At 46.1% G+C, this 27,409-nt stretch overlaps 1 protein-coding gene and 1 non-coding gene across 2 annotated transcripts; both read right to left on the reverse strand.

Moving 5' to 3' along the window:
* On the reverse strand, window positions 1-24,545 carry LOC128343803 (vomeronasal type-2 receptor 26-like). The gene is made up of 5 exons (XM_053293240.1): window positions 24,294-24,545; window positions 21,284-21,326; window positions 16,219-16,289; window positions 3,753-3,879; window positions 1-911 (listed from the first exon to the last, which is right to left on the reverse strand). The coding sequence occupies exons 1-5, from the start codon at window positions 24,543-24,545 to the stop codon at window positions 1-3; spliced, it is 1,404 nt and encodes a 467-aa protein (XP_053149215.1).
* On the reverse strand, window positions 6,655-6,724 carry TRNAA-GGC (transfer RNA alanine (anticodon GGC)). The gene has a single exon. It is a non-coding gene; the product is annotated as a tRNA-Ala (tRNA).
* Window positions 24,546-27,409: the final 2,864 nt, after the last annotated feature.

The following is a 27,409-nucleotide window of genomic DNA, read 5'->3' on the forward strand; positions in this document are numbered from 1 at the left end:
TCAGATACCACCTTCAGTTTTCACCATCAGGTGCTCCTTTGTATTCAGATCAGGTCTCAGGATGATAATGTAGCACTTGGGAATGAAGATGCAGCCCAGTAAGCCAGCACTGGAGGCCAAGATGGAGAAGACCTGCACAGCCACCATGGATTTCCCCTTGGTGCTCAGGTAGCTGGGCACAAAGGAGACCCAGACGCTGCAAAAGATCAGCATGCTGAAGGTGATCAACTTGGCTTCACTGAATGCCCCAGGCAGCTTCCTAGCTAGGAAAGCCACCGTGAAACAGACAGTGGTTAGGAAGCCCATGTAGCCAAGGGCGCTATAAAACATGGCGAAAGACCCTTCGTTACACTGCATGGTGATCTGCCCAGGCTGAGAGTGCATGTCAGACTCTGGGAAGGGTGGAGAGATCCCCAGCCAGATGGTGCAGATCCCAAGCTGAACACTGGAACAGAAAAATACAATGAAGTTGGCCAAACGCTTCCCCAGCCACCTCCTCATCCTGTTCCCTGGTTTGGTGGCCATGAATGCAACCACTACTGTGACGGTTTTGGCCAACACGGAAGAGACGGCAACCGAGAAAATGATGCTGAAGGTGACTTGTCGAAGAAGGCAGGTCACCTTCCTTGGCTGGCCAATAAACAGGAAGGAGGACAGAAAGGAAAGCAGGAGGGAGACAAGGAGGATGTAGGAGAGGTCCCGGTTGTTGGCTTTGACCATTGGAGTGTGCTGATGTTTAATGAAGATTCCCAACACAAAAGCTGTGGTGAGGGACAAGTGTAAGGCCAATGAAAGCAGGATGATCCCCAAAGGTTCTTCATAAGAGAGGAAAGTTATATTCTTGGGGACACATTGATTGTGATCCTTGTTCGGATGCTGATCGTCTGGACATTTGTTGCAATGGTCTGCATCTGAAAAGAACAAAAGTGACCTCAGTATCACTGTCATCTCTCTTGCAGCCCAAGGGTGTTTCCAAGTGGAGAAATACTTCATTTAAAATGGAAGTTCTTACTGGTTTTAGCACAGAATATTCAGATATTTTTGGCCATTGCACAATTTTGTATCATCATCTGCTGGCCAGTCGCTGCCACTGGGGTAGCCTCCAAAGACCCATCACGGACTGGCAGCAAATAGCCAGCAGATGGCACTGCAAAATTGGACGATGGACAGTGATATCATCTGAATGCCCTGGGGAGAAACAGTAAAAACGTTCATTTTCAAATGGGGCATTTCTCTGCCTCTAAACACCCCTAGCAGGTTATTACACTATTTCAGATAATTACATAAAACATGACATCCCTGAGCCTCGAGAGTGGGTGCTCACTCGCCCATCTCCACTTGAGTGGAGATTTCACATTTCACATTTAGGTTAAGATAAGTTGTGATTGGTCATGTCATCCGAAACCACCATCTCAGCTAGCTCGGATCTACTTTCTACTGTCTTCAAATAACCCAAGGTGTGAATCTGAGATCTGGAGTGAATTACAGATCTCAGGTATTCATATGGACATAGGGAGCCATATACTGTAAACTGAACCCAAGATTCTGTAACATCTTCTCTTAGGTATGTAACAGGATAGAAACATTGATTCCTTTTGAATATAAGCATCTACTTCGAGGATGCTTGGGGTGAGGGGCATAAATGGATTTATCCCAGGGTTTTTCTCCCTCACAACAACCCTGTGGTATAGGTTAGGTTGAGCAGGGGAGTAACAGCAGGAGAGAGGGCATGCTCTCAACTCCTGCCTGTGGCTTCCAGTGGCATCTGGTGGGCCACTGTGTGAAACAGGGTGCTGGACAAGATGGGCCTTGCGCCTGATCCAGCAGGGCTGTTCTTAAGTTGTTACGTTGAGGAATATATTCTAATTAGTAAGTAGACCAGGGAGCTTTTCAAATAAGCAGTAGAGTGTGTGGGTGGGGGAGGTCTAGAGCAGTGATTTTTCAAAATTTGTATCTTGAATGTTTCCCATTACTTAATCTTCCAGTGCCCAACGTGCTGCAGAGGATTCTGGGACACCTTCTCAGGTACATATGCCAAGTCATTGGCTAGGCCTCTTGGGCTTCGCCATTGCTGCTGTTGACCAGGGAGGAGACGATTTTCTCCTTTGCCTTGCAGGCAAGCATAGAATCAATGATTTGAAATTACAAGGCAGCAGGTCAAAGCTAGACATGAGCAAGAAAGTCCTACCTCAGGCCTGTCCAACTTTGGCCTCTCAGCTGTTTTTGGACTACAACTCCCATAATCCCCAGCCACAGTGGCCAATAAAGTAAAGTAAAGTTGTACCGTCGGGTCGGTGTCGACTCCTGGCGACCATAGAGCCCTGTGGTTTTCTTTGGTAGAATACAAGAGGAGTTTACCATTCCCTCCTCCCATGCAGTATGAGATGATGCCTTTCAGCATCTTCCTATATCGCTACTGCCCGATAGAGGTGTTTCCCATACCAGCGGGGATTCAAACCAGCAACTCTTGCTCCCTAGGCAAGTTACTGCCCTTCTGTGCCTGTAGGTGGCTACAGTGGCCAATAGCCAGGGTTTATGGGAGTTGTAGGCCAACATCAGCTAGAGCCTATAGAGCAGTATATATGTTAAATAAAGTCTACCTAGAGCAGTTTATAGATTAAATAAATAATATAAATAAGCATCTGCAGGAGGGTCGAACTTGAGCAGCCCTGACCTACCCAGGGCTGGAGCCACCATTGGGCAAACGGATTCAAAGAACCCGGTCTGCCACCCCTCAGAGGCGGCTGCCCCTACGGCCCCTCACTGATCTGACGTCAGATGCAGGGCCTGGCTAAACGCTCCCTGAGCCAGCCATCTGACGCCTGGTGTGGGGCTCGGCAGCGGCAGCAGAACCCTGTCTGCCGCTGGCCTCCGTCCTCTCCTGGTCCTACCTCTAAGAGCTGTTCGACAGTGGAATGCTCTGCCTCGTGCCGTGGTGGGCTGGGCTCTCCTCCACGGATGGTCTTCAAAGAGAATCTGAACAGCCCTCCATCAGAGATGCTGTAGCGGTTTCCTGCACTGAGCAGGGGGTTGGATCAGGAGACCTCCAAGGTCCCAACTCTAACATTCTATGATTCTATGAAGGTGAGCGACTTGGGTGTTCATATATGGGCCTTAGTGATGTGTAAATTGGAGGGTTCAGATGCAATGGTTTGTTTCCAGGGTGCTTAAGAGAGCACCTTCTTTGTCATCAACCCTGTCACCAATTAGAATCATCTGGAGAGATCCAGATATGGCTGCCGCCAGCTCATTTGGTGGCAGTTCAGGACCGGGCCTTCTCTGTGGCTGCCCCTGGAATATGCTCCCTGCTGAAATAAGAGCATCTCCTTCTCTCTTCTCTCTTTTGCAGACCCTAAAGACACACCCGTTTTCTCAGGCTTTCGACTGTATTAATTTAAACTATTTGATTTGTTTTTATTCTATGACATTGTTTTTATTCATCTTGTGAAATTTTAACTGTTTTTATTCTGGTTTATGTTTTGATTCAGTATGCCACTGAGCGATGCACATATCAGGCGGTATAAACATATGATAAATAAATAAATAAAGTGAAAACACAAAAGGTGCTTGCATGTAGGGTTGCTGAACCTTCCTCTGCCATACTATTTCCCCCCTGAACAGTCCCAATCTGTTCCCATGTCATTCCTCCTCCCACTTCAAACGATGCAAACCAATAACGGGGTCAAGTTCAAAAACATCTTCCAAAAGTTGATGTGCCCCCAAACGCTCTCTTTTCTTTTAAGATCACCTGCCTTCCTGGGTGGAGATGGTCCCTTCCGTGCATGGAACACAACTATAGCAGCAAACTGGCTTTCCTTCCTGAATGACCTTGACATATCCAGGGTGGCAGTGTTCTGTGCACCTGGAACGAGGCAGGGTCTAAGAATAACAAGAAAGAACAACAAGCAATGGGGCATGTTTTATAGTTATAGGCTATGGAAACCGCTACAGGCTATGGAAAAGAATAAAAAAGATTCTCTCATCCTAGGTCTGGTTTTACCTGGGGAGAAGAGCTAGTCTTGTACTAGCGGACGAACATGAATTGCCTTCTTTGCTAAGCAGGGTCTACCCTGGTTTGTATTTGGATAAGTGACTAAATATGCAGGTTGTAAGATACTCCCCTTAGGGGGTGGGGCTATAGCTCAGTGCTAGAGCATCTGCCTTGAATGCAGAAGGTCCCAGGTTCACCGTCTGGCAACATCTTCCATTAGGGCTGTGTTGCCAAGACTGCTTTATTTTTGGGTAGCCACAACACCCCCACTATGTGTTTAGAACTGTGGGCTCACAGTTTCCATTTTGGATACCTGAGTTTGTGGGATCACAAACTCTGCAGATGTCCAAATTTGGCAAACTTTGCTGCTGATCACTTAGCAGAAGCAAAAGCATGGGGCAATGCTGCCCAAGGGCAGAAGGGAAGCCATATTCAGAAGCCTCTCTCTATGGATAAAGAGGAGCAAACCAGCCAAAGCAGACCCAGGTCAAAGGCACTTTCAAAAGGAAGTAACAGACTCCCCTTTGCAAACTTTACTCATTCTTCTCACAGTACTTCAAGATAAGCTGGCAACTCCCCACCCTGCCATTAATACTTTAATTAGCTAGCAACAGATGGAAGAAGTTAACTTATTAAAACTCAGGTTAGTATATCTCTCCACCAATAGCTTTTGCTGCAGCAGGCTTTACTGTGGGTTTTCTGCGAACCTTTATTGCGACTTTGAAGTTGCCCAAAAAAACACAATGCAAAAAACGTTTTTTTGGTTTTTACCCTGATATCAATTGGGCTATACTCTAATGCACAATGAAAAACCTGAATTGTGTGTGAAGTGCTCCCTGATAGCTTGCAGGGACTTTGGTGCAAATCTGGCCAATATGTGAACACACACCCGTCATTCCAGAGGAGATGCGAGCTAAAAGCCAGGTGTGGAAAACTTCGTGGAGACATTCTGCTTTCCAGATAAGCTTTAAGGTCAGCCAATTCAGAAGTACTTGCAAACCTTCCCAAGCCATTCCAGTCTTTTGTCCCTTCAGATCACACCCACAGTTGACCAATTCATTTAAGCATGAATTTCATTGTCTTCACTGAGTTTCACTGCCTCCAGGGATTAAGCATGGCTTATGCATGTCCTCTGGACATATTTACCTATTGATTGATTGATTGATTGATTGATTAAGTGCCTTCAAGTCGGTGTTGACTCTTAGAGACCAGATAGATAGGTACTCTCCAGAATGATCTGTCTTCAACTTGGCCTTTAAGGTCTCTCAGTGGTGAATTCATTGCTGTCATAATCGAGTCCATCCACCTTGCTGCTGGTCGTCCTCTTCTTCTCTTTTCTTCAACTTTCCCAGCATTATAGACTTCTCAAGGGAGCTGGGTCTTTGCATAATGTGTCCGAAGTATACCCCAGGTCTAATGATATGGCTGTGGGATCTGCATGGGAGTCTACCTGAGACCTTGCCATACTGGTTCTCAAACCTGTGAGTGGTGACTCTGCGCCATTTGCCCTTTCTTCTTTCTGCTGCTCTATCCTTTTTATGCAAGGAGACTTGCCCGTGTGCCTTTTATAACAAGTGTACCTGACGTGCCAACGGACTGGATTAAGTAATACTAACTTCCTGTCCCACTAAGACCGCCTCACCTCCTTCTCTTCCTCTCCATCTCTGCATTTTAAGCCCTTTCTACGGCAAGCTGATTTATTGACAATTTGGAACTTAAGCTAAAGTTCCTTTTAGTGAGATTCTTGTCAAATATATTAGTTAACATTTTGCTGCGTGCCTTGTCTAAACAATTTAAAAATAAACTCTGTACCCCAAGTTTATCCTTAAGTAACCCATTAAGTTTATCCTTAAGTAACCAATTGCATTTCTGCCACATCATCATTTGCAGACCAGAGCTTTGTTTAAATTAATTTGCCCTTCAAGCCAAACTAATTACCCTCATTAAACCAAAAGCATAGTCAGAATGTTTAGCCAATCACTCTGGGCAGATCTATCAACAGCTTGGAGAGACCCCAGGCTGAAACCTTGGAGTGCTGCTATCAGTCGGTGTGGACAATACTGAGTTCAATGGACCAATGATCTGACTCAGTATGAGGGAGTTCCCCAAGTATCACCTCACAGCTAGTTAAGAAATCAGATTGTGAGGAGAAACATAGAAAGATGCCAGGATTCCCAGAGCAGAGTGTAGTATACATTACTGCACTGCACAGGTTTCAAAATAAAACCCCACTGTGATGCCAACTGTGCATTACAAATGGGGTGGGGGGGGTGGGGGAAGAACTCATGAATGGATGATGCAGGCATGGTAGTGCCTGTATAGTTCAGGTGAGTGGACTTTCCGACTGTTCCTTATAATAATGCCTGCACAATCTATTCAACATAAAATCAAGACAACTTGCCCTATCTAAGGAAATTTGGCTTAAGGGTATTCTTGACTTGGTGAGGGGCATCACTGACCAAAATCTGGAAACTTCTGAAGAAGTATAGCAGAGCTATAGCAGTCTTAAAAGGCTTGCTTTGAAGTAAAGCTCTCACGCTCAGCATCATAGGGACGCTGCCTTATACTGAGTCAGACCATTGGTCGATCTAGATCAGTACTGTCTGCACTGCCTGGCAACGGCTCACCAAGGTTTCAGGCAGGTGTCTCTTGGCTCTACCAGGAGATGCTGCCAGGGATTGAACCTGGGACCTTCTGCATGCCAGGCAGATGCTCTACCACTGAGCTATGGCCCCATGCCCAAAGGTGGTATAATACATGGGTCTCTCATCCAGGTACTGACCACACCAAGACCTGCTTAGCTTCACAAAGAGGACACATTGTGTGCCCTTAGACCATGCTCCGGCAGTGCCTGTGGTTGGAACCATATTCTATCCACCCAAAACACATCTTAAGATTCAATTATCAGTTTAGATTATGACATGAGTCCAAAGATCTTGCAAGGGTGTGCTCTTAACTGGGCAAAATTCCCTTGGTATTCCTAAAATTATTTTAATTTATTTATTAAACATATTTATACACCACATTTCAACCAAAAAAGTTTGCAAAGCAGTTTACATGACATGAAGATTTAGAAGGGGCTCATGGGCTAAAAAGACACCAGCGTCAGCGGCTGGAGATAAGTTGGTCTGAGTTGAATAGGGATGGTAGCTCTCCCCCTGCTTAATATAATGGGCACTATAAAAGGTGCCACCTTGCCCTGTTAGCAGGGGGTTAAGAGATTTTAAAGGTCCCCTGTTAAACCAGTCATTTAGCGAAGGACATTTTAGTGCCATTCATATTTCTTGGATGGATTGAAGCTAACCTGGCGGAACCTGCATCTCAAAAGAAAACAGGGCACTTGAGGAATGAGAAGGATGTACTAAGACAGCAATGTGTATTAGTAGATGGGGGAGGGGAGCTGCTGTATCAGTCTGTAATGAGGTCCCACCCATTTTCCAAGGGTGGGGTGCTGTAGTGTGCATGGGGGATAAGATGAGCCGGTGAGCTGAAGGCTATTGTGGCTAGGAAAGATGGGGACTATAACCCAACATCTAGGGTATGTTTGCTTATTATCTATCTATCTATCTATCTATCTATCTATCTATCTATCTATCTATCTATCTATCTAACTAGGTAGGTAGGTAGGTAGGTAGGTAGGTAGCTTACTAGCTAGCTTGTACTTACTAGCTAGCTTTTGAACTTTGATGGTAGAGAAGACCTTTGAGGATACTATGGACAGCCAGGAAAACAAACCAATGGACCATAGAACAAATCAATCCAGAATTTTCACTCAAGGCACAATTAACCAGGCTCAAACTATCATACTTTGGACACATTATGAGAAAACCTAGCTCCCTTGAGAGGTCTATAATGCTGGGGAAAGTGGAAGGAAAGAGAAGAAGAGGACAACCAGCAGCAAGGTGGATGAACTCGATTATGACAGCAATGAATGCACCACTGAGAGACCTTAAAGGCCAAGTTGAAGACAGATCATCCTGGAGAGAATCTATCTATGTAGCCGCTAAGAGTCGACTCCGACTTGATGGCACTTAATCTAATCTATCTATCTATCTATCTATTCATTAAATTTATATACTGCCCTTCCTAATGTGGCTCAGGGTGGTTTACATTCAAATCCAAAACATATAATAAAACAATTTAGATAAAATAAACACATTTAAACTAATTTAAAACTTATTAAAGTTAACCCCTGCTAACCTGGCAAAGAGGCACCTTTTTAACATGGTGATTCACTTTATTTAGCAGGGGGAGAGTACCCCCAACACAGTGCCTCCAATGACTATTGCTGGTGTCTATCTTATGTTTCTTTTTAGACTGTGAGCCCTTTGGGGACAGGGATCCATCTTATTTATTTATTATTTCTCTGTGTAAACTTCCCTGAGCCATTTTTGGAAGGGAGGTATAGAAATTGAATAAATAAATAAATAATAGATAAACTAAAACTAAAACTAAAACTAGATATCATTAAAAGCTAGGCTAAAAAGATGGGTCCTGAAGGATCTCCTGAAGGCCTCAGAGGAAGATAATCCTCTTATATCCGTGGGGAGCATGTTCCACAATCTAGAGGCGACAGCTGAGAAGGCCTGATCCCAGGTCACCACCAGATGTATCGGTGGCACCCAAGGACAGACCCTTCCTGATAATCTTACTGAGCAGTTGGGATCTTGTGGAGAAAGGCGCTCTCTTAGGTAACCTGTACCTAAGCCATTCAGGACTTTAAAGGTAATAACCAGCACTTTGCACATTGCCCGGAAACATATTGGGAGCCAGTGCAACTGTTTAAGGGTACTCTAGAGACCAATTTGGCTGCCACAGTTTGGACTTACTGAAGTTTCCGAACCACTTACAAAGGCAGCCCTACACAGAGTGCATTGCAGGTGCACTACTGTTTTCAGATCATTATCCTCAAGGAATGGGTAGAGTTTTCTAATCAGTCACAGCTGGTAAAAAGCACTCCTGTCCACAGCCACCACCTAAGGTACCAGGATAATAATAATAATAATAATAATAATAATAATAATAATAATAATAATAATAATTCAATTTCTATACCGCCCTTCCAAAAATGGCTCAGGGCGGTTTACAAAGAGAAATAAACAAATAAGATGACTCCCTGTCCCCAAAGGGCTCACATTCTAAAATGAAACATAAGACACACACCAGCAACAGTCACTGGAAGTACTGTGATGGGGCCGGGTGGATAGGGCCAGTTACTCTCCCCCTGCTAAATAAAGAGAATCACCATGGTAAAAGGTACCTCTTTGCCCAGTTAGCAAGGGTATCTAAGAGCACCCCCAAGCTATGAGCCTTTTCTTTCTGAAAGAGTGTAACCTCATCCACAACAGGACATTCTTCCTTTCTTGCAGACTATGACGCCCTACAATGAGCACCTCTGTCAATTTCAGTTTATTATCCCTCAGCTTCAGTTTATCCCTCAATTTATTATCTCAGCTTCATTTTACCCCTCAGTTTATTATCCCACAGTTTATTATCCTTCAGCTTCAGTTTATTATCCCTCATCCAGCCCATTACTGCCTGTAGGCAGACATTTAAGGGGCTAATGCCATTTCCTGATATTGATGACAAGGAGAAATGCATTTGGGTGTCATCATAAGCATATTGATAGCATCAAATTCCCTGATGACCTCACCCTGCAGTTTCATGTAGATGTTAAAAAAAAATTGATGGGAGAATGGAGCCCTGAGGGACTCCATATAACAGGAGCTCCTGTATGAAAAGCTACTGTCACCAAGTGCCACCATCTGAAATCTACCTGAGACATAGGAGTGGAACCACTGTAGAACAGTGCCCCCTAACCTCAACTCCCTCAGGCGATCCAGAAGGAAACTGTGTTTGATGGTACTGAAAGCCACTGAGAGATCCAAAAGAACCAGCAGAGTCACACCCTCTGTCAATTCCCAGGTGAAGGTCAAAAGCCGACCAAGGCCATCCCAGCCCCATAGCCTGCCCTAAAGCCAGTTTGAAATGGGTCTAGATAATCAGTTTCCTCCAGGACTGCTTGGAGTTGGTCAGCCACCACCCTCTCAATAATCTTAACCAAACATGGGAAGTTGGAGATTGGCCTATAATTATCCATCACCAGGAGATTCAGAATGGGCTTCTTAAAGGGCAAAGTTAGAAACAACTGGTCTTGAGCCCCTGGTGGCGCAGTGGTAAAACTGCCGCCCTGTAACCTGAAAGTTACAAGTTTGATCCTGACCAGGGGCTCAAGGTTGACTCAGCCTTCCATCCTTCCGAGGTCGGTAAAATGAGTACCCAGAATGTTGGGGGCAATATGCTAAATCATTGTAAACCGCTTAGAGAGCTTCGGCTATAGAGCGGTATATAAATGTAAGTGCTATTGCTATTGCTATTGCTATTGCTATTGTATGACTGCCATGCCTTGTGTGCGTGATGCAAGAAGCTGGGGGGATGGAGTGGGGGAAACCCTGGTGGAAATGAACCAAATATTACAAAGACACTGTTAGTCTGGAGGGACTCTCCTTCCAAAGGATATCTTAACCCAGGGAATGCTGCAAACCTCTGGAACTTCTTGCCACTTAAGGACATGGGACATCAGGATGCAACAGAACAAGGAGTCATACTTAACAAATCATTGGAGCTTAAGAGATGTCAAAGGCAACAACAGCAAGAGCATGTTTGTGCCTACCTTGTCATAGGGCCTGGGCCACACAATGCTGTCCTGATTAATAGTCAGCTTGATGTCCATGGAAGCCTGTCTCTCTATGCTCCCAACTTTTACTCTGTCATGAGAGTTATTGGAAAACACCACCCAGTTCACAATATCAAAGCCTGCTGCCAGCTCCCCATTCTCTCCCAAATATAATTCATCCGTGGATGTATTGTAAAACTGTATGTTTTTCAGGAATGTGTGGATCTTAAATGACAGACAAAGCATCCAGTTCAGGGCTATAGTTTTCAAATTTGCAGTGAAACCAATGTACATATCTGATTCTCCTCCTTCCTGCTCCAGCATTTTGAGAATGTCTAGAGACATTACACATCATATCAATGGTATTATGATGATGTTGGTGGAGGCCTATGTTCAAATTTGGAACACCTTCACCACCGCCAAGTCCTTGGTCTCCTGCCTTCCTCTCCCCACCCAACCCCACCTAAGCTGCTGCCTCTCAACCCTGGACGATCCCCCTCCTAACCTGTTGGCAACCTCTGTAGACGTTCCTCTGTGCCCACTCTCTCAGTCTCAGTAGCCCTCTACATTCAGCAGGCCTCAGTCTCAGTAGCCACCACAGTGTAGCTGTTTGCCGGCAGAGGAGTGGTATAATGACTGAATCCAGGGGGGAGCAGGTGAGGGGCCCTCAGTGGCCCCTATTCTCAGGCGGCCCAGGATGGATTGTGTTCTTTGAACACATCTGCCCCATTACAGAAATGCCTCTGCATTTTACACTTGGCTTTGTACTATGAGGCCAAGGTTCTCAAACGTGGGTCCCCAGATGTTGCAGGAGGCCATTTGGTCTGCGGATGATGGGAGTTGTAATCCAGCAACATCTGGGGACCCAAATTTGAGAACCCCTGCTGAGATGCCCCACTTGATTTATTTAATTGCTGTAGGGGTGCCATTTGGACTTGTTTCCTCAGGCATCATCAAATGGCATTAACCTTGCCTCCTCCGCCAACACGTAAAGCAAGACCGTTGCCGAGATCAAAAACCTGTGGCACAACAGTTCAGCCTGCATTTTGGGTCAGAAATGGGAGTTATGCAGCTTGACCCTGGGGCAGAGACCCTATCCCAGGCCTCTGGCATTCACAATGGGCCTAACATATCCATTGGGAGCAAACAGGTCAGAGGACCCGCCATTAACAGCTGCCAGACTCTAGCCCACAGGAACCCCAAGACAAAACCGTATAAATTGGTGCAGCTCTTAACCTCACTTGTGTGACCCCAGACCTGGGTCTGTGGTGAGCCTCCTGTCCTAGACCCCTTCCTGACCAAGTATTGTAACCTGATGAATTGTAACCTTTCTTCACAGGCAATGAGATCCCACTGAGGATCTCTTGATCTGAAACCGTAATTTTCAGTGCGTGTTTTCAGGAGGGGAAAAGCATACCTGCCATGGCTGCATCCTTTGATGTTCCATCTTCAGCATCCTCCTGGATCTACATGAATATGCAGCATTGAGGGCATGTGCCACAGCCTGGACAGCTGTGAAAATAATGTAGCTGTCTTGAGGGAGGGTCCTTTCATACACTTCCTGAGGCAGGGTCTCCAGGCTCTCACTCTCTCTGCATCTCATCCAACCTTGCTTTGTATATGAACAGTGAAATGCTGCCTTCCAAAACTGATCAAGAGTTGAGGAATGTGGTTCGTGGTACTCATATGTTGTCCTTTTGTTTGTCTTCATCACAAAGGAGAAAGAACCATGGAGGGGCAGGGTGAACTGAAGATCATAAGTAAAGATCAAACTCATATCCCACCAAGATGTTGTGATCCACACTTTCCCTGCAATTGGTTCTCGGTTCTTTTTAAATATCATTTCCATTTTGATAACTGGATAAAATTCTAAGGTATAATCCCCATAATAAACCAATACATTGACTTGTCTCCACACAACAGATGGTTCACTCTGGAACAACTCGTCATATATAATGTGTGGATATCTTAATCTTTTTGAGAAAGCAACACAAATTTTGCCCCTGGTCAGCAGAGGTGTCAAGGTCCTGAGGAATCTTTCCCCACTGTCAGTGTCTGGAGCAAAGAGACCAATCCACGTCCATCCGAAATGTAAAAGAAATTTGACAATCCCCAGATATTGGGTATCTTCCTTTGGGACCATCCGGTAGACAAAAGGAAATTGAGTTTTATCATTCAGAACATGAGCAAGAAGGCCATAACTAACCTTGTGAGGAAAGGAAGACACAGGTGTTTGCTTTATTTTCAGAATAACAGATATTTCTCAACCAAACATTATTAAATGAGTGGGGTATGTGTGGGCAGAGGGGTCAATAGATGGCAAGTATCTTCAGTTGGTTGAAAGGGGTACAATCTGGGGCATCTTTGGCGAGTAGGGATCAAAGGAACATGGGAAGCTGGGTGTTTTGTAAACCACCCAGAGCTGTTGGATGGGGTGGTATAGAAATGTAAGAAACAAAGAAACAAAGAATAAAATATTAAGTCAGATCATTGGTCCATCTCACTCAGTATTGTCCACACAGACTGCCAACGGCTTCTTCAAGGCTACAGGCAGGAGTTTCTCTCAGTCCTATATTGGAGATGCCAGGGAGGGAACATGGAACCTTCTGCATGCAAGCATGGAGATGCTCTTCCCAAAGCAGCCCCATCCCCTGTGGGGAATATCTTACAGTGATCACACATGTCTCCCATTCAAATGCAAACCAGGGATCAATTCATGCCTGCTACCACAAAACCATTAGTGCATGTGTGGTAAAGGAATGTGCCAGCTTGAGGGGCTGGGCTTGCTGACATGCTCCCATTGGCACTGTCTCTGAGTCAAATGTCCATGGATGGAGAAGGCTTGAACAGGGCATAGGCTGTGGGGAAATCTCAGTTTGGGTCTGCAGACCCACCAAAAAGATGATCACGGCAGTCTCTGGGTCCATTGCTGAAATCTATGGTGCAGCCACGTTTGGAATACTGAGTACAGTTTTGGTCACTGTATCTTAAGAAGGAGATTGTAGAAGTGGAAAAGGTGCAAGAGAGGAGGACAACCAAGGTGATCAAGGGCCTGGAGCACCTTCCTCACGAGACAAGGCTACAGCATCTGTGGCTTTTTAGTTTGGAAAAGAAGCGACTATGTGGAGACATGATTGAGGGGTATAAAATTATGCATTGAATAAAGAGAGTGGATAGAGAGAATTTTTTCTCCCTCTCTCGCAACTCTAGAATCAGGGGTCATCCCATGAAACTGAAGGCCAGGAAATGAAGGGCCAATAAAAGGAAGTATCTTTTATATAGTGTACAATTAATCTATGGAACTCTCTGCCACAGCTTAGATGGCTTTAAAAGGGGCTTAGATGAATTCATGGAGGACCAGGTATCAAAGGCTACTATAGTCTACCTCCAGCTTCAGAGGCAAGATGCCTCCAAATACCAGTTGCAAATACTCTGCCACAGCTTATATGGCTTTAAAAGGGGCTTAGATGAATTCATGGAGGACCAGGTATCAAAGGCTACTATAGTCCACCTCCAGCTTCAGAGGCAAGATGCCTCCAAATACCAGTTGCAGAGGAGCAACAGCAGGAGAGAGGACATGTCCTCACCTCTTGCCTGTGGGCTACTCAGAAGCATCTGGGGGGCTACTGTGTGAAACAGGATGTTGGACTAGATAGGCCTTTGGCTTGATCCTGCCAAGCTGTTCTTATGTTCTTTACTCAGCAGGGGCAAGCCCTGCTCCTCTATGGAAGGTCTTGCAAGGGTGGGTATGGCCTCCCAGCATGCTTTGCACTCAGAGGTGCACCTCAGTAATTTTGGAACCTGGGCCTAAAGGCCTTTGGAGGCCCCCGCCAATACCACTGCTGCAAGTTAAGCAGCATTTTTCAACATGTAGGTTCTTGAGGGCACAAACTCCACTACCCAGGACAGCCTAAAGAGGATTGGGGGGGGGATGGTCCCAGGGGGTGTGGAGGCCCTGGACATTGGCCCTGAAGTCCAGGGATAAGAGCGTCTCTGTTTGCACTGCCAGCAGACTGAAAAAACTTCATGACATCAATGGCTGCCCTCCCATTGGCCACAATTTAGCTGGAGGTGGGCACAGCCGTGCCAAAGCTCCTCCAACCTCCGGAATGTCGAATGTGTTTTGCAGGCTAGTCTGTCTGTTGGTAGAGGCTATTGTGTGCACAACTCTCTATGGTTACTTGTCGGCTAGGGCATGATTGGTGCCGGTGGCTGGAAGAATAGGCACAAGAAATTATCATGTCTAGGGAATAAAGGTAAGAGGATTCTGCTCTCCTCCACCCTTGGTAAAGAGCTGGGTACAAAAACAGAGTAGCCCTGCTGGACTGAAGGGGAATGGATCTGACAATCATGCAAACCAGGGTAGCCCAACTCCTACCTGTAAGGGAGAATTTGAGCCAACCCCTATTTATCCTGTCCCTATCTTTTTTTTAAAGGGGAGGAAGGATGACCCGGGAAACTATAGACCTATAAGTCTATTGAGTATTATCAGCAAACATTATCATATTTCTATACCGCCTGATATGTACATCTCTAGGCAGTGTACAAAATTTAAAATATTTAAAAGTTACCAATTAAAATACACAACAATAAAAACAATAGAATAAAATAGATATTAAAACAAGTTTTAAAATTATTAAAATTAATTCTAATTAAAAGCCTGCAAAATCAGGAGAGTCTTGAGGTTCTTCCTGAAAACAAATGGAGAAGAGGATGCCCTTATTTCAGTAGGGGAGTATATTCTAAATCCCTGGGGCAGCCACAGAGAAAGCCTGGTCATGGGTCACCACCAAACAAGCCAGTGGCATCCAGAACCGGACCTCCCCAGAAGATCGTAACAGGCAGCAGCGTTCATGACAGAGGAGGTGCTTAGGAGAGCACTAAAGGCACTTTCCCAGTTCTGTTTAGAAGACCGTTTGATAATTAATTATGAAAAAACTAAAGTAATGGTCTTTGCCAAGAGACACAAATCTCATAGATGGAGAATTAACAGTAACATGATCAAACAGGTTAAGTGTTTCAAGTACTTAGGGGTGGTGTTTCATGCTTCTGAGGGGAGGAAATCACACTTAGAATATATATAACACAAACAGCACAGCAAAGTGCTCCTGCGATTTCAAGGTTCTATCACTCCAAAGGGGGACAAGCCAAGTCAATGGCCCAGCTGCTCTTTGGAGCCCCACTGGGCCCATATTTGAACTTTACCTCCATGGAGGTTTTCCTAACTAAATTTCTAAGATCGGCTCTTCAAATGCCAAAAGGCATCTCCAAAGCAGCCTTAAGGGTGGAGGCAGGGATGAATAAGGTAGAGATCAGAGTGTGGTTGGGAGTCCTTAAGTACTGGCTAAAGCTAAAATTTCATCCAAGTGGATTGGTTCTGCAGGATCAGACCCACTTTAAGTAGGGATGTGCAAACCTGCTCCACGTCAAGCCAGTTTGATGGTTTAGGGTAGAACCGAACCACCCCCTGTTCAGTCCGACCCTGGATCGAACAACCCCTGAATGTTTGGGGAGCTCACGAACATTTTTCTTTAAAAAATAAATAAATTACCTCACTCCCTTCCGGGGAGTTGCTGGAGGTGGCGGGGGGGGGGTCCACGGAGGTTCCCCCTCGTCCACTAGCTATTTATATGCCCCCTCCGGTCTGTTCAGCCGGCTCTTCAGCCGGTTTCCGGCCTTCTCCTCTTGGCCAGGTTTTCATTTTTCGGCCTTCTCCCCTCAGCCAGGTTTTCAGCCTGGGCCATGCAGAGGCCAATCGTGCAGGCACGTAGCCTCTAAAATGGCCGCCGCACTGAGCAGGGAAGGCCAAAGAGCTGGCCGAACTGGCTGGAGGAGGGCATATAGGAATCCAGTAGGGGGAGGGGTAACCCCCGCCAACCACTGCACCCCACCCCGTGCCTTCAGCAACTCCCAGGAAGGGAGTGAGGTTAAAAAAAAATATTTTTTAAAGAAAAATGTTCGTGAACACCCCCCACACACACACACACCAAACTGAACTGGGGGGGGTTGAGGGTGTGCCGGACTGAACTGGCCTGGTTGGGTTCAAGTCCGGACTCGAAATGAACCAGGCCAGCCAGTTCCATTCACATCGCTAACTCTAAGTCATTATCCAAGTTAATGGGGAAACTTCATATGGTCGGACTCGTTTCTGAATCTTTAATTGCTGTGGGGTTTGATCAAGTTAATAAATATTGGAACTACATATTTTAGATATTGAATCACGAGAAGAGAGACGTAAGCTCCCTAACTGTATCAAGAACTGGTGGGACACCTCAATTTTGCCTCCAGCAAGCTATTTTTATCATCAGACATGTCCAACTCATCGGTGAACTTTCACCCTAGCTCGTTATAACGTTTTCCCATCAGCTTGGTTGGAGGGGAAACATACCCTATCACCTGCACAAGTGTTCTTGTAGATCAGATGAAGATGAGAATTTGGGCCCTAATCTATTCCATTATAAATTTTATAGCATTCCATGAGATTTGCAACGGTTAATGCATTGCAAACTGTGGCGGAATAGTGTAACGGTTTCAACATGAGAGTAAAGGGTTGTTTAATGTTTCATTGTAAGCTGGTGGCTATTCATATTTTCCATCCCCTGAAATGTGTTAATCAATCAATCAATCAATCAATCAATTAATTAATTAATACCCCGGCCAAACTTGTGTCTCTGGGCGGCTATTTTCCAGGCAGCACTGTCCATATTCTCCTTGAAACACCTGTATCAGCCCCTCCACCTGCTCCATTTCTGCCAATGGAGTCATGGAGTGTGTGTGAAGTGATTTAAAAAAAAAATTAAATGGGGGGTGGGTTGAAATGAAATCCTGTGGTGAGCCTGGAAGGAGGGGAGAGAGGAACTGGTGCGCCTGGGTGGGCAGGGGCGGATTAAGCTCTTTGCCGCTGGAAGGCAGCCAAAGCTTTGCTGCTCTAGCGGCAAGGGTTCCCCTTCCCTTTGCAAGTAAGGGGGGAGTTTAATTAAATCTTTTTTTCCCCAACCTTTAAAACAGCTGCTGCGAAGCAGTGTGGCAGTGAAAGCTCCTCATGCACCTGCCTGCCTGCCTCCCAAATTATGCGGTGCAGAGGCAGGTGTGTGCGGGGTAGCAATGGGCACATTGGTGGTGGAAAGAGCAGGCAGGCAGCGATACCTCCTAACACAAGCCCGCCTACCTCCCAAATGCCAGCAATCACCTGATTCTGGGCCTTTCTGCGCACGTAGCAAGCATTTGGGAGCTAGGTGGGCTTGTGTTAGGAGGTATCGCTGCCCTCTCTTGCCACTCACTGCTTGCTGCTCCCCCCCCCCCCGAGCCGAGGCAGGTGCATGGGTAGCGTTACCAAGCAGAGCAGGCTGCTCGTCGCTCGCTGGCCACTGCTTCCCCTGAGAGCCGAGGTTTTGTGCGAGGGCAGCCTCTCCAAGCAGAGCAGGCTGCTGGACTCTCTCTGGCCAACGCCATCCCCCCACCCGCACCCACTGAGCCAAAGCAGGCACGCGTGCAACCTTGCCAAGTGGAGCAGGCTGTATGCTGGCTGCCGCTCCCCACCCAGAGCCGCCAAGGCAGGTGCATGGGCAGCCTCACTGAGCAGAGCAGGCTGCTTCCCACTCACTGGCCACCGCCGCCACTCCCCACACACTCACACAAATGCACACGGTGGCGGCCGAACCAGCTGGCTGGCTTCCCGCCACTGACTGGCCGCTGCTCCCCCCTTAAAGCCAAGGTGGCCAGCGAGAAAGAGAAAGTACATTACAAATACTTGGGCATTCTCCAGGCTGGTAACATCGCACACACTGAAGTTAAAAAAAAAAAAGGAAGTGAATACATCAGGAGAGTTAGAAAAATCCTCAAGTCCAGACTCAATGGCGGGAACACCATACAGGCCATAAACACCTGGGATATACCTGTTATCAGATACACTGCAGGAATAATAGACTGGACCCAGGCAGAGCTAGAGACGTTGGATTGTAAGACCAGGAAAATCATGACCATCAACCATGCTCTGCACCCCCGCAGTGATGTAGATAGGCTATACCTCCCTTGCAGCTCAGGTGGAAGAGGAATGCTGCAAGTCCATCAAACAGTAGAGGAGGAGAAAAGAGGCCTTGAAGAATATATCAAGGACAGTGAAGAAGATGCACTTCAAATGGTCAAGAACGCGAAACTATTCAACACCAATGAAACAAAGCAGGCCTACAAGAAAGAACAAGAAAAGAACCGAGCAGAAAAATGGAAAAAGAAGCCACTGCATGGTCAATATTGGCACAATATAAGTGGAAAATCAGACATCACCAAGACCTGGCAATGGCTTAAGAATGGCAACTTGAAGTAAAAAACAGAGGGTTTAATACTGGCTGCACAAGAACAGGCACTAAGAACAAATGCAATCAGAGCAAAAATCGAAAAATCAACAACAAAGAGCAAGTGCCGCCATTGTAAAGAAGCAGATGAAACAGTGGACCACCTAATCAGCTGTAGTAAAAAGATTGCACAGACTGACTACAAACAAAGGCATGACAAGGTAGCAAGGATGATACACTGGAACATCTGCAAAAAATACAAGCTACCTGTAGCCAAACATTGGTGGGACCATAAAATTCAAAAAGTTGTCAAAAATGAAGATGCAAAAATATTATGGGACTTCCGACTACAAACAGACAAACATCTGCCACACAATACACCAGATATAACTGTAGTCGAGAAGAAAGAAAAACAAGTCAAAATAATCGACATAGCAATACCAGGGGATAACAGAATAGAAGAAAAGGAAACAGAGAAAATCATAAAATACAAAGATCTACAAATTGAAATTGAAAGGCTGTGGCAGAAGAAGACCAACATAATCCCAGTGGTAATTGGCGCCCTAGGTGCAATTCCAAAACAACTTGAAGAGCACCTCAACACCACAGGGGCCACAGAAATCACATCAGCCAATTACAAAAAGCAGCTTTACTGGGAACAGCCTATATTCTGCGATGATATCTATTATAATAACAGCAACAACATTGATAATAAAATTCAGCCATCCCAGGTCCTTGGGAAGGACTCGATGTCTGGATAAAACAAACCAGTCAATAACACCTGTCTGTGTAAACAACATAATAATATCGCTCCGATCTCTTCCCTCTCCTTCCACTTCCCTTTCTGTGTTGAGAAGCTCAAGTTATGTTGGAAGCAAGAGGAGGAGGAGGGAGGTGTGTGGTTTGGGATCTGTGGGGAGGAAAAGAGTGGAAAGATTTCTCCCTGCCTGGTGCTCTCCCTGAGGTGAGGGGACAGAGGAAGCAAGCACAGGTGGGTGCATAGAACTGTCCACACTGCAAAATGCCACAACATATAAAATGTGGAGCAAGGCTCCCTACAACAGAAAAATACAGCTACTTTCCTGCAGTGTATTTACAACATTGTAGGGCAAAAATGCATCACTAGAATTCAAATCAAGGCATGGGGAATGGGAATGCACCCTGCTGACAAAACAGCAACATTGATGTGGAAACACAGGCAATATGGAGGGGCACTTCGCAGATACAGTGTGAGTATGTTGCAGCGTGTAATCTGGAAAATGTCTTTGAGAACTTACCAGGAAGACCAATGGATTTTTATGTAAACTATCTTCCTGCATTGAGGCTATTCTCTCAATGGGGATAAACCGGGCTAAGGGAACCCAGCCCAGCTTACCCCCATCGTGAGAACTACCGGGCTCGCAAGCAAGCCTGGTGGTTGCACGGTGGTTGGCCTGCCAAAGTAGCCCTCTCCTTAATCGAGGTTAGCGGAGCGCTCCACTAACCCCGTTTCCCCGGTCGTAAGTCACCGCAGTGCAGCTCCAGATTGTGGCGACTCACAAGGATACCCCCGACTGGGAGGCTCCAACAAGCCTCCTGCCCTCGGGGGCATCCTGGAACTTCCAGGGGCCAGGCGGCCTCCAATTCCATAGCCCAAACTGGCTCTGTGACTGAACCTGTTATCATGTGGGAGGCCAATCTGGCCGCCGAGGACTAAGCACCTGCTTGTCTGCAGGGAGAACTAAATCTCTAGGTTAAATCTTCTAGGTTCAACTAAATCTCTGAAATGGAAGATATAGCTGAACCTAAGCTAATGCCTAGACTACACTCTAGTTTAGGCTTGTGCATTTCAATTTGGGCACACAATCTTTTGTGCCCGAAAATGGCAATTTCAGAGGTTTTGTTTATAAAATAAAATGCAAAATTTAAAAACAAATACTTTTGTCTATGAATCGAAATGCCCCTATTTCGGAACCGAATGTTTTGTTCATCAGAAAAATTTTGGACCTCTGTTTCCCCATTGCATTGTCCTTTTGGTCTCTCCGCTCCAGCCAAGCCCACTCTCCCTGTAAAGCCCAATGAGGCTCTACACACCGATTGTGTGGGACCATAGTGAGACAGGTTAGTTTCACCCAACTGATGATGTGTTGTTGCAATAGTAATCCTGCTCAGTATGAAAGGAACTGCAGGTTCAGACATTTGGTGTATGTGCTTGGCTGAGGAGCCAATGGGGCGAAGCTACCATCTGTGGGATTATGACTGAATGCCTCTAAGTCAGAATCCCCCCTAAACGTAATGATGCCGCAGCGCCGTGGAGCCTCAGTTGGCCTCGGATAGCTAAGTCACCAGACCCGGGGGCCGGGTGTGGAGAGCCATCCGTGGAGCGCAGCTGGAAGGGGGGTGCATCTCACCCGTAGTGCACCACACATTCGTGGGGAACCTGGTGCTAAATCATTAGGAGAGGAGAGCTGGTCTTGTGGCAGCAAGCATGACTTGTCCCCTTAGCTAAGCAGGGTCTGCCCTGGTTGCATATGAAAGGGAGACTAGAAGTTTGAACACTGAAAGATATTCCCCTCAGGGGATGGAGCCGCTCTGGGAAGAGCATCTAGGTTCCAGGTTCCCTCCCTGGCAGCATCTCCAAGATAGGGCTGAGAGAGAGATTCCTGCCTGCAACCTTGGAGAAGCTGCTGCCAGTCTGTGAAAACAATGAGCTAGATAGACCAGTGGTCTGACTCAGTATATGGCAGCTTCCTATGTACCTACTGTATATTCCTATGTGTGTAGAGCCTCTATATATGTTACCTCTTGTGTTTCCAAATTTTGTACCATTGCACACAAGATTCGTTAAGTAATGGTGAAGGCTCTCCCTATCACATCCTTGGTATGGATGTGTTCCTGTGTTGGATAAACCTCTTTTATCTAAATGTAATTATGACAACTGACAGACTGTACTAACTGCATTGAATGTACATTTTGTACTATAATGCTGAACTCTGGTCAAGTACCGCAATAAAGATATTCATTCAACCAGGTTGTGTGAACCAGCCTATAGGTCTCCTCCATAATTCCCTTTTTAAATGGTGCAATGTTACCTCAGCATCTCTGGAAGGCAAGATGCTGAGGCAAACATGGTTCTCCCCCTCCTGATATTATCTTCAAAACAACCCTGTGAGGAAGATCAGCTTGTGACTAGCTCAGTACCATCCAGTGAAAATCCATGGCTGGGGGCAGTTCTGAACCTGTTCTCCCCAGTTGAAATCTAATGTACTCTACCCACTGTACCACGAGGGCTATATAACAGATCAGCCCCTCAACTGTTCTCTAACATGGAAGATTTAGTTGAACCTAGTTTAATGCCTAGACTACACTCTAGTTCCCCACTAAACCCCTAACATTTCCTCCCCACTGTGCTCTCCACTCAGCAGATCACAGATTAGGGGTCCAAAGTGGGTTTCCAGGACCCACAAACCTCTCTTAAAAGCAACACAAAGGACGAAAAAACTCAGCTTTAATAGTAATGGCTGACATGATCTACAAGCCCTGTGTAGAAGTGCAGAGCTGCTGATTCAGAGCCGGAAGCAGCAGCAAAGCCGGAGAGGTGGCGTAGAAATGCTAGAGGTATCACCACACTTCTTCCCATGAGCGCCAATGAAGAAGTGCCACCTTGCTGCAAAAGCACAACCACATTGGCCCGCATGGTTAGCGTATTGGACTAGGTCTGGGGAGACCTGACTTCAAATCCCTGTTTAACCACAAAACGCACTGGTCCAGGCACTTATCTCTCAGCCTAACGTACCTGACAGAGTTGTTGTGAGGATAAACAAAACCACGTGCACCACTCTGGGCTCCTTCAAGGAGGAGCAGGATATAAATATGGTAAATAAATAAAGAGTCTTCAATCCTTAACCCACTGAGACACTGAACTGTGTTTCCAAATTATAACCTTATATATAGATGGAAGCTAGGCAAAGGTCTCAGTCTAGCAACATCTCTGAATCTGTGGTGCCCCTCACAGAATATCAGAATATTGTATGCTATATTCAGAATATATATATATATAAGCTCTCCATTAAAATATTGCAAATTCTCAATTTGATTTTTAATTTTTTTAAAATTAGGGATGTGCAAACAGGTTCAAAACCGAACTGGTTCAAAGTTGAACCAGTTTGATTCAAAGGTTTGGAGTCGAGCTGAACTGCCTTTCAGGTGTCTGCAAATAATTTTTATGTTAAAAGAAAAAAATTTAACGTACCCCCCATGGGGGTTCCCTGAGGCCATGGGGGGTGTCTTTGGAGGTTCCTGCTCTCCCGCCAGCCTCCCTGCCTTCTAAAACCGGCCCATTTGGCCATTTGCTTTGGGCCTTTCCCCCGGCATGGTGGCCATTTTGGAGGCCGCTGTGCCTACACAATGGGCCTCTTTGTGGCCTGGGTCATGCTGAACTGAACTGGGGGCGGGGGTTGAGGGGGTGCCGGACTGAATTGGCCCAGTCTGGTTCAGGTCCAGTTCGGACTTGAACCAGACTGGACCAGCCGGTTCCGTGCACACCCCTATTAGGGATGTGTGATCCTCCTTGACCTCGATTGAGCCAGCTTGGTCTGAGGGCTGGAACGCGGCCAGTTCGACTTGAGATCAAGCCGAACCCTCCAGGCCGGTTCAGGACTGGATAGATGCAGTTGCTCTCCCCCTGATAAATATAAGTGAGCCACCGCATTGAAAGGTGCCTCTTTGCTCAAGTAGCAGGGATTTTCTACCTGTTGCCCCCACATAGGTGTAACACTGCAACCCGCTTGTTTGTTTGTTTGTCACATTTATATACTGCTCTATATAAAATCTCACTGTGATTTACAATCCAAATGAACAACAATCAAAACCTAAAAACAGATTTAAATTGCCGCAAATAAAATTGAAAACTTTAAAAATTTACATCATCATAAACCCAAAGCTTGATAAAACATATGTTTTTTCTAAAGTAGTTTAAAAACAAGCAGAGATGGAGAGAGTCTGATTTTTTCATTTGGGAGTGTGCTCCAGAAACTTGGGGCAACCCTAGAGATGACCTGGTTGTGGGCCAGTTCCGCAACTGGAACTCCCCCAATAATATTAATAGGTGGTGGGGTTCATGAAAAAGAACCTAGTTTTATGTAGAACAGGCCAGTTGGGTCAACAGCTCTCCCCACCTGATAAAGGGACACATCTGTCCACAAGTTGGGATGTCATCACAATGGGCGGGTTCGTATTGCATCCTCTTTTAATTGCATGGGCTGAGGAGGTATAGTCCGAACCGGCCCCTGAAGACTACAAAGTGAATAACAGGCAGATTGCAGCTTCTCTCCCCACACCCAGCTGCCTTGCATACCTGTGGGAGTTTATAGGTGCCTGATATGGATGAAATCTGGACGGAGATGTCAGAGTCAGCCCCTTCAAGCACAGCCAACGCATGATTCCACTTTCCACAGCTGTAGTTTGGAATGTTGTTCCCCCTGCCTCCTAGAAGGTCTATCATGGCATCAGAAGTAATTCTTCCATCAAAATTGGTCTCATAGACATTGTAGCCCAGGGTGAGGTTGGGTAAAAGCCTGGGATTCCCATTGATTTCCCGAATGGCCATCAAGAAAGGCCAGAAGTGCCAATACATTATATTTGACACCGTGGTCCTGCAACAAAATAGCCATGTTGCATTGTCACCCTCTCCGTTTGAAGAAAACAAAATGCCAAATGCTTTCTATGCTACATCTAAGGGGTTTTCCAGAGAATAGAAACTTCTGGATTTCCCGCCTTAAACCTCCATTCATGCTAGCTTGAATGCAGAGCCAGAAGCACAGCAGCCAGTTTGCGTGTGTGTAAGTGGGGGGGCAGAGCAAGGGATAAATATTTTTGCCAAGTGGATCTCTATTTGTATCCTAGTAAAAGCAACAACAAACCAGGGGAAATGTTTGCTTCATTGTTGGGGGAGGTGTATAACTTTCAAAGAGCGAAATCAAATAAATGGCCGACATTGTGAGGAAAAGTGCTTGAAGTGGCCCCATTGAAATTAAAAAAACCAGTTAGACATCATCATGCCAGCCAATATGATTTATGTAGGAAGCTACTGGGAGAGCCAGTGTGGTGTAGTGGTCAGAGTGCTGGACTAGGACCAGGGAGACCCGAGTTCAAATCCCCATTCAGCCATGATACTTGCTGGGTGACTCTGGGCCAGTCACTTCTCTCTCAGCCTAACCTACTTCACAGGGTTGTTGTGAGGAGAAACTTAAGTAATGTAGTACACCGCTCTGGGCTCCTTGGAGGAAGAGCGGGATATAAAATGTAGATGTAGATAATACTTTCTAGTTGGTCCATCCAGCTCAGTATTACCTACACTCATCGGCAATGGCTATCCAAGGTTTCAGGCATGACCCGGCCGCGCAGAGGCCCATTGGGCATGCATGGTGAGCTCCAAAATGGCTGCCACAAGGGAGTCCGGAACAGGCCAAAGACCACCTGAACCAGTGACCTGGGGCTGTAATTGAGGCCGGAGGAGGGAAGGGGAGCCTCTGGAGATGCCCCACAACTGCAGCAGCACCCCCCCCAGAGGGGGTAAGTTAATTTTAAAAAAATTCATGGATCCTGTGAACCAAACCAAACCGAACCATGGGAGGTTCGAGGGGATGCAAAACTGAACTGGCCTGGTCCAGTTCGGGTCTGGTTCGCACTCAGACAGAACTGGACCAAACAGGTTTGTTCACACCCCTAATGTACAGCCCCCCTCAAAGGAAAATAAGTGCCGTTCCAAATGAACATGTGTGTTGTTCAAAAGCTTAAGTTATCTACTTATTATTTTATTTATTTAAAATATTTATATCTTACCCTTCCAGTACAATACTAGTCGGGGTGGCTCACAACAGTAAGACAATAAAAGCAATATAAAATGTAACACAAGAAACCCAATAAAACACAATGTAAAATAAAAAGAATTAAAACAAACCGAATAAAGATTAACAACCTATCATGCATCAGTTGTATTCTGCTAGATGATGTAAAAGTGACTGGTAGCCATAAGAATAGTCAGGTGAATAGTCCAGGCTCTTCTCGAACCCAGATCCTGTTCAAGCATCCCCATTTTTCCTGCCCCGTCAAAGAGGCCTCCTGCAGATTCCACTGCTACTCCCGAAAAAGTCTTAGAACACCCTCCTGCAATTGATTGATTGATTGATGATTGATTAAGTGCTACCAAGTCGGTGTCGACTCTTAGCGAACATATAGATAGATTCTCTCCAGGATGATCTGCCTTCAACTTGGCCTTTAAGGTCTCTCAGCGGTGCATTCATTGCTGTTGTAATCGAGTAATCGCTGTTGTAACCAAACACCCTTCTGCAATGGGGCTGTCAAATTCCCAGTTCTGAAAGTTTTCTCCCACTCTGTGAAGGCTTCTAAATGTCATAGAATGTGACTCTGAGCAGCAAAATGTGCATGAACAGACAGAGAAAAGGCACAGGTGTGTGTAGTAGTGGCATATGCTATGTGCATGAATCACACTCGCATACCATCGGGCAATTCTGAATTTGCCTTTTAAAAAAGGTCCTGCAAAGGAAGGGAAAAGTAGGGCTGGGGATTTACCAGAGATATACACTATAACTTGGGGCTGGGCTGGTGGCAGCAAGCATGAAGAGTCTCCTTTGCTAAGCAGGGCTTGCCCTGGTTTGCATTTGGATGGGTGACTACATGTAAGTACTGTCTTCTGTAAGGTATTCCCCTTAGGGGATGGTATAGCTCAGTGGTAGCATCTGCTTTCTATACAAAATGTCCCTGGGTCAGTCTCTGCTACATCTGTAGGTAGGGCTGGGAGAGACTACTGCTTGAAATCTTTGAGAGCTGCTGCCAGTCAGTGTAGACAATAAGGCGATGCTCATGATCAAGCGAAATCGGGCTAAGGGAACCTAGCCCGATTTCACCCACGCGTGAGAACCACCGGGCTTGCAGCCAAGCCCGGACTCACCAAAGCAGGTCACCCTCTTAGCTTACCCTCCCCTAAGCCCAGGTTAGCGGAACAGGCGCTCCACTCACCCAGGCTTTTGGATTGTGTGTTGCCGCGCTGCAGTTTCGCGCCATGGAAACTCACGATTAGACTCCCAACCAGGAAGCTAAAAAGCAGCCTCCTGGCTCGGGGGTCTCACCAGCATGCTGGAGCTTCCGGGGGCTGCGTGGCCCCCGATCCTCCCAGCCCTCGCCGGCTCCATAACGGAGCCATGTGAGTGGCCGGGTTGGCTAACCCTCCCCAGGCAGCTCCTACTGATCATGGGAACTGCCTCAATAGTGATGGACCAGCTGATCTGGCTTAGTAGAAAGCAACTCCCCTATGTAAATTATAGGCATGTGCACAGACCTAAATGTTGGAAGAGGCTCTGACTTCATCTTAACCAACCCCGCAAATGTTGGTTCGGGGTCCTTTGGACTCCTCCAAAAGGAAGGGTTGGATTCAGGATTGAAATTAGGGTT

The sequence above is a fragment of the Hemicordylus capensis genome, chromosome 2 (genome assembly GCF_027244095.1).
Source record: "Hemicordylus capensis ecotype Gifberg chromosome 2, rHemCap1.1.pri, whole genome shotgun sequence".
Classification (NCBI taxonomy): domain Eukaryota; kingdom Metazoa; phylum Chordata; class Lepidosauria; order Squamata; family Cordylidae; genus Hemicordylus; species Hemicordylus capensis.